Below are 6870 nucleotides of genomic sequence, written 5' to 3' on the forward strand. Positions count from 1 at the left end.
ATCTTTCTTCTATCATTGACAGTCCCTCTAGGTTGTGGGCTGCTTGCCTGTGTTCCTGAGAAGCATCTACGGTACCAGTCTATAGAGTGTGTTTTCTTTAGTGAATTACCGGTATGTTTACCGGTAATAAACTTGCACTGTTTTATGTATATGTTTGATTACATACAGCCTTGTGACAGTTTTCCTGCATGTCATAAGCATTTGAATATAAATTAAAATGTTAAAATCAAATCTGATATTGTTTTACCTTTTATTTGGTGTGTGGAAGGTGTGCGGAAGAGGGGGTAGTCTTATACGGCGAGTATATAACAAACTCTGTATTTTGAGTGGAAATGTTAGGGGGTCGTCTTATACGCCCAGTCGTCTTATACGCCGGCAAATACGGTACATACATTGTTGTCAATCTGATTTTTTAGCATTTTAAAAAACTCATGCATTAAGCAGGCAGTTTTTTCAACTAAATTCTTTAAACAAATTCCTATAAAAAGTTCACTTCTGACAGTCCAACCAATAAGGTGCTTTTTTAAAATCTGATTTACTGAGTAAACAATTTCAGAATTCTTAGACATTTACAAATTAGTTGAATAGAGCTTCTTCCTGGTCCCAGTACCAGGGTTTTTTCCACAAAGAGAACAGGGCAAAGCTAACCTCCCCGGTGAGTGACTCAGGAGCCATTCATCGTGCCACGTATCCCTCCACTTATACCTTTTTTAAATGTATTTTTGTTGATTTCAGAGAGGGAGGGAGAGGGCGAAGAAGAAAGGCAGATAGAAACATCAGTGATGAGAGAGACTCATTGATCGGCTGCCTCCTACATGCCCTGTACTGGGTGGGGATCGAGCCCACAACCCAGGTATGTGCCCTTAACTGGAATTGAACCCAGGACCTTTCAGTCTGATGGCCAGCGCTCTGTCCACTGAACCAAATCAGCTGGGGTGAAAAATATACCTTTTAACAATGTGCCTCAGATACCTTAGAGATTCTGTGTTCTCTGAATTATTGTTAGTTATTCATGCAATAACTTATACTGCTTTTTCCACTTAGAAGTTAACTTTCCAAGTGATACATTCTTCTTTAATATCCAATAGATTATTCATAGTTTATCGATTTTATGATGTTTATTGATGGACATTGAAATTTGAATTTGATATAATATTCACATGTTATAAAATTCTTCAGAATTTTTTCAACCATGACAACCTCTACACAAACCTCTACACAAAATGCTGTCCTTTAAAACAGCATTTTTTCACATTTTAGCAAGATCCAAATTAAGGATTCTATGTAATTGTATGTAGAATAACAGTATACTGCTGTTTAAACAGTATTCTGCTGTTTAATAAGCTTTAGTACCATTTATATGTCACATTATTAAAGATCTTCTTGATGACCTGTACTTAATTTTAAAGTGGTATTGCAGTTCATTATGACTTCATTTAGACTCTAGTAGAATATACAATAAGAAAAAGTAAGGCTGCTAACTCATGATTCAAACTTAGTAGATCTTGTTTTTCTCAAAGTCGAAAAGATTATCTATTTTCTGCCATGTTTTATAAAAAGAAATCATTTCAGCCTTTATTTTTTTGGATTTTTTATGTTTGTCTTTCTTTTCAAGGCTACCCTACTGTCTTCCCCTTACCATACTGTCTCCCCCTGTTCATGTAGCGAGAAAGTGTGTGTGTGTGTGTGTGTGTGTGTGTGTGTGTGTGTACTTAACTATTCCATTGTAGAAACAAGATCTAAAAAATATGTTTCTGCTTATCACATTTTTTAATTTAGTATATTTTCACCATTATCTAATGTATGGTAGGAGAAGTTTTACTAATAATACGTGTTATAATTACTGTAACAAAGTAGGATTTGTAACTCTTTAATTTTTAAATAAACAATTTCATAAATCAATTGGGGTAACCACTTTCTGGAGTATATGACATTCTTTTACACAACTTTCTGTTGAAGCAATTCAACAGAGTGTCTATTTTTTTACTCTCCTTGTGCAAATTTATCAGCTGGAATGCCTATTTCCTCTGAGCACTTCTTTCAAAGGCTTATTTTCAGAGTGCTACCCTTCATGAAAAAGAAAGAGGCTTAAAGTTCATGGAGAACTTTTCCTCATGAGTTTTAAAAGTTCATATGGCCCTTAAGAAATCCATTTTTTGATAACTTAAACTGAAATAGTGAAAACTATTATGGTGAATAACTCGGTCCTATTTTGCTTTTTAAAAATAGTCAGGATGCACTAGGACCCAGATTTCTTCCTAGGGGATACATTTCAAGCATTTTTTCATACATTATTTGAATAAGGTCACAGTCTCAGAGTATTCTAATTGTCAATAAACAAAATAGATTTTACCTAACAAATGGTGTCCATGTAAAACGAGAGATGATCGGCTTTGTGGGACTTAGTTACTTTAAACTATTCATTGAACTTTATTTTGCCGCCAGAGGACAGCACAAAAAATACCCTGTAGTGTTTCTTTTTATATTTACTGAGCTGCAGTGGTAAGGGTAGGCATGTTTGATTTAGATTTTTGACTTGGACTGTTTCATGTCCTTCAAGTGCCAAGGATTAACAGTTCTTTCTGTTCTAATCTTTGGTACATTTAGATTTCATTAGTCATGTTAAAGCATTTCAGTAGCCATGTTAAAGCATTTCAGTAGCCATTTGAATTATCTGCACTATCCCAGGAGATGAAATGAGAAAAGTGTTTTTAAGTAAACTTACCTTTCTAGTATCCTATGCTGCACACAGACATCCTTACCTTGAGTGACATGTTTTCCTATACTCTTGAAGAGGTTTAGGTGTATTTACACACAGTGAAAAAAATATAACCTCTGTGTTCACTTATGCTTTAGCTTACAGTTGAAGAGGAACTTTCAGGTGATAAAATACTTGAATCTGAGCAGGATAAAATGAGCCAAGGGTTTCATCCTGAGAGAGATTCCTCAGACCTAAAAAAAGTGAAAGCTGTGGAAGAAAATGGAGAAGAAGCCGAGCCTGTACGTAATGGTGCTGAGAGTGTTTCCGAGGGTGAAGGAATAGATGCTAACTCGGGCTCCACTGATAGTTCTGGTGAAGGGGTCACATTCCCATTTAAACCAGGTAAGTGTATCCTGTCTTCCTGTGTACATCTTTCCTTTTCCCTTTATTCTACTGCAATATTAGAGAAATGTTGCCTCTTTCTAGTGAAATAGTGGATGGAAGGAAGAAGCTTATCATAGTGTAGTATTTAAAGAACAGATCAGCAGGCAGAAGTTAGTCATTAGCAAATCCAGAGAGTTCTATGTTGGTGGAAGTGATATCTGATGCCAGTGTTCTGCTTTTACTGGCATTGGAAGTGCAGCTGGCAAAGAGAATCAGTCAGCGGTAGGCTGGTTGACTTCCACAATGCATGTTTAATTTTATTGTGAAAGGGATATTTCAGATATGACCATGTCCCTTGAGAGTGTACTCATCATTTCACAAGGCTTGAACTCCAGTAGTGAGTCAGGGGCAGTCAGATTGCATCACTGAGCATCTGAAGGATGGGAAGTGCCCTGTGAAATATATGATAAACCTGAGAAAGTCTTGCAGCTTTAGACATCATCAAATATATTAAACTTCTGTCCCAGTACTCTGTAACCAGGATTGACTGAGGTTGTGGAGATATTTGGTGTGGTGGAGAATCATGGTTGGTTCGTTTGATAGAAAATTTGGGGTAGGGGAAGTTTTTCTTAGTATGCCAAATCTGGAGTGACTTCTGCTTTGAGGTAGGGTTTGAATGTAAGATATCAGACTTCAGAAATGATCTAGACCAGTGTATTTCAAACTGATAGTTTAAAACCATTTAATAGGTTGTGAAATTAATTTAGTGAATTAAAACGAACAATTTTTTAAAAGGAAAATACAGTAAAAAATGTCAGTGTGGCCCTGGCCAGCGGGTTGGAGTGTTATCCCATACACCAAAAGGTTATGGGTTTGAATACCAGTCAGGCACACCCCTAGGTTCAGTCCCTACTTGGGCCAGTGCAGGAGACAGCTCATCAATATCTCTCTCTCCCCCACTCTCTAAAATTGGTAAAAACATATCCATAGGTGAGGATTAAAGGGGGGAAATGTCAGTACATTACATGTAGTAAGAGTAATATTGTTTCAGAAACTTATTTATGTTTGTTCTGAGTCATGAAGTCATTATATTTCTTGCTGTGAGTTGTAGTCAAAAATGTTTGAAAGTCATTGATTAATACTCCCTTAATATACTGCACTTACTGCTGCTAATGGTCTTTATGAAATTGTAAGGTTATGCGATTGTAATTTTTTTAACTTTAGAACTCTGAAATTACTCCTGAAGATCTAGGCTTGTATCATATTACCATGCATTTGTGGCCACCACCAATCCTTCAGGAAACTGATACACTATTGTCATTTTTAGGACTGTGGATTATATTTTTATATTTCAGTTTGGCAAGGAAAAAAATGCACAACTATAACCCCAACTGCCTTTTACTCCTGTAATGTACGCTAACAGTAATTGGGGGGAAAGGCAATTTAAAATTTAGATCCAGTAAACTACCTTTTAACGAATATAATATGCTAATAAAGATTTGTTTAAAAACTGTAAAATTCTCACAGACCGTCAGTAAGTCTATGACCTACACATTAGGAACCACTAATAAAAGAAGTGAGCTGTCATGAAGTGAGCTGAGGCCTGGTTTTGGCGAGAGTTTTGTTAATTAAAAGAAAAAAAATAGTGCCCTGGCCAGTGTGGCTCAGTTAGTTGGGCATCACACCATGCACCGAAAGGTTGCTGGTTCATTTCCCTGTCAGAGCACATACCTGGGTTGCAGTCTTGATTCCCCAATCAGGGATATGCAGGAGACAGCCAATCAATGTTCCAATTTCACACTGATGTTTCTCTTTCTCTCTCTCTCCTTCTCCCTTCCTCTCTCTAAAAGTCAATTAAAAAAATCTTAAAAAAACGAAGAAAAAATTGTGACTTGCATTTTATTTAATAAAAATTTAAGAAATTTTCTATCTTAATATAATGAGAATAGGGTTGTAAGTAATGAAAGCTTTAACAATAGTAATAGTAGAAAAGCAGTGTTAATATTAAAAATATTAGCTGAGCCCTAACCGGTTTGACTCAGTGAATAGAGTCGGCCCGCAGACTGAAGGGTCCCAGGTTCAGTTCCAGTCAGAGGCATGTACCTTGTTGCTGGTACATCCCCAGTAGGGGGGTGTGCGTGAGGCAGTTGATTGATGTTTCTCCCTCATTGATGTTTCTAAGTCTCTATCCCTCTCGCTTCCTCTCTGTAAAAACTCAGTAAAGTATATTTTAAAAAATATTAGCTGAGAAGTGTTTAGTATCATGATTTTTAGAGAAAGGTATGTGCATCTCCAGTTTAGTTGGCTCAGCCAGCAAGTACATTATTTTATTTTTTTCAGATTCAACTATAGTCAGGGATAAAAATTCTTTAGCGCCTTAAGCATTTCAGAATCTTTTTTTTAACATACATATATTTTTTATTGATTTCAGAAAGGAAGGGGAAGAAATAGAAAGATAGGAGCATCATTGATGAGAGAGAATCATTGATTGGCTGTCTCCTGCACATCCCTGGGGAGTGGCGGGGAGGAGATTGAGCTCGCAACCTGAGCATGTGCCCTTGGCCAGAATCGAACCTGGGACCCTTTAGTTCGCAGGCGATGCTCTATCCACTGAGCCAAACCAACTAGGGCCAGAATCTTAAATAAGTTATTTGTTATTGTGTTTTGTGTCTTTTTACATTTTTTCTCCAAAATAACATTTCCAAGTGAGTAACTAACATATTCTTTTTCCTGAAACCAAGAGTACTAGCAAGTTCCTATTTCTGAGTTGTTTATTGGCATGGTAATTTATTTTATGAGGATTATTAAATGGCCCTGGCCAAAGGCTGCTTAATGTGTTTATGAATGGTTCCTATATCAACTTACTTCAGCTCACTTTACTATCCAGGGGTACCCAGAAGGAATAAAAGAACAAATGACAGTTTAAAATCTTTACGTGGCATTTTCTGACTGTAGCTCAGTATTTCCTTTGTGTTTGTTTATGATGAGATAAAGTAAATACTGGAATCGGATTTGTATTTTTACTGGATATACATATAATGACCTCATAGACAGTTTGTTCTGCCTACATGCCTTTTTCTAGAATCCTGGAAGCCTGCTGATACTGAAGGCAAGAAGCAGTACGACAGGGAGTTTTTGTTGGACTTTCAGTTCATGCCAGCCTGTATACAGAAACCAGAGGGTCTGCCTCCCATCAGTGATGTAGTTCTTGACAAGGTAAGCTGGGTACTCAGATAGTGATACCTTTTTGGTGGGAACTGTTTTTGTTTGTGTGTGTTTTTATATTTTACTGATTTTTTTTAAGAGAGAAAGGAAGGGAGAGAGAGAGAGAGAAACATGGATGTGAGAGGGGAACATGAATCAGCTGCCTCCCACACATAGCCCACCGGGGATCGAGTGGGAAACACAGGCATGTGCCCTTAGTCAGCAGTTGAACCAGTAACTTTTCTGTACATAGGGCAGTGCCCAACCAGCTGATCCACACCAGCCAGGACAAGAATGGGTTTTTATTATCAGTGCAAATATGTGAAGTATGAGCAATTTTTAGGAATTATAAGACTAAATGGTGTTTCAATTAAAATATATAATGTTTAAGAGTTAAAGTTTTCCTAAATATTATTGGATTGTCAAATTTCTTATAATAATAATGGGGTTTGACCCATATTTGAGTAATAAAGCTTTAAAATTTTTTCATTGTCTGCTTATTATAGCTATTTTTTACTGATGTGGTGAAAATTGTCAGTTGGGCTAATATAGCTAAAATGAAAGTGATACCGACCTCTTTC

At 36.8% G+C, this 6870-nt stretch overlaps 1 protein-coding gene across 21 annotated transcripts in view; it reads left to right on the forward strand.

Annotated features, from left to right (window-relative positions):
• Positions 1-6870, forward strand: part of EIF4G3 (eukaryotic translation initiation factor 4 gamma 3) — a 272633-nt gene that overhangs the window by 197714 nt on the left and 68049 nt on the right. For all 21 annotated transcript variants that reach the window (XM_015557211.1, XM_015557208.1, XM_015557218.1 and 18 more), the window contains 2 exons: positions 2857-3103; positions 6168-6301. In XM_015557211.1, coding sequence (XP_015412697.1) covers positions 2857-3103; positions 6168-6301 — 381 coding nt within the window. The remainder of the gene's footprint in view (positions 1-2856; positions 3104-6167; positions 6302-6870) is intronic.

This window comes from Myotis davidii, unplaced genomic scaffold, assembly GCF_000327345.1.
Source record: "Myotis davidii unplaced genomic scaffold, ASM32734v1 scaffold149, whole genome shotgun sequence".
Taxonomy (NCBI): domain Eukaryota; kingdom Metazoa; phylum Chordata; class Mammalia; order Chiroptera; family Vespertilionidae; genus Myotis; species Myotis davidii.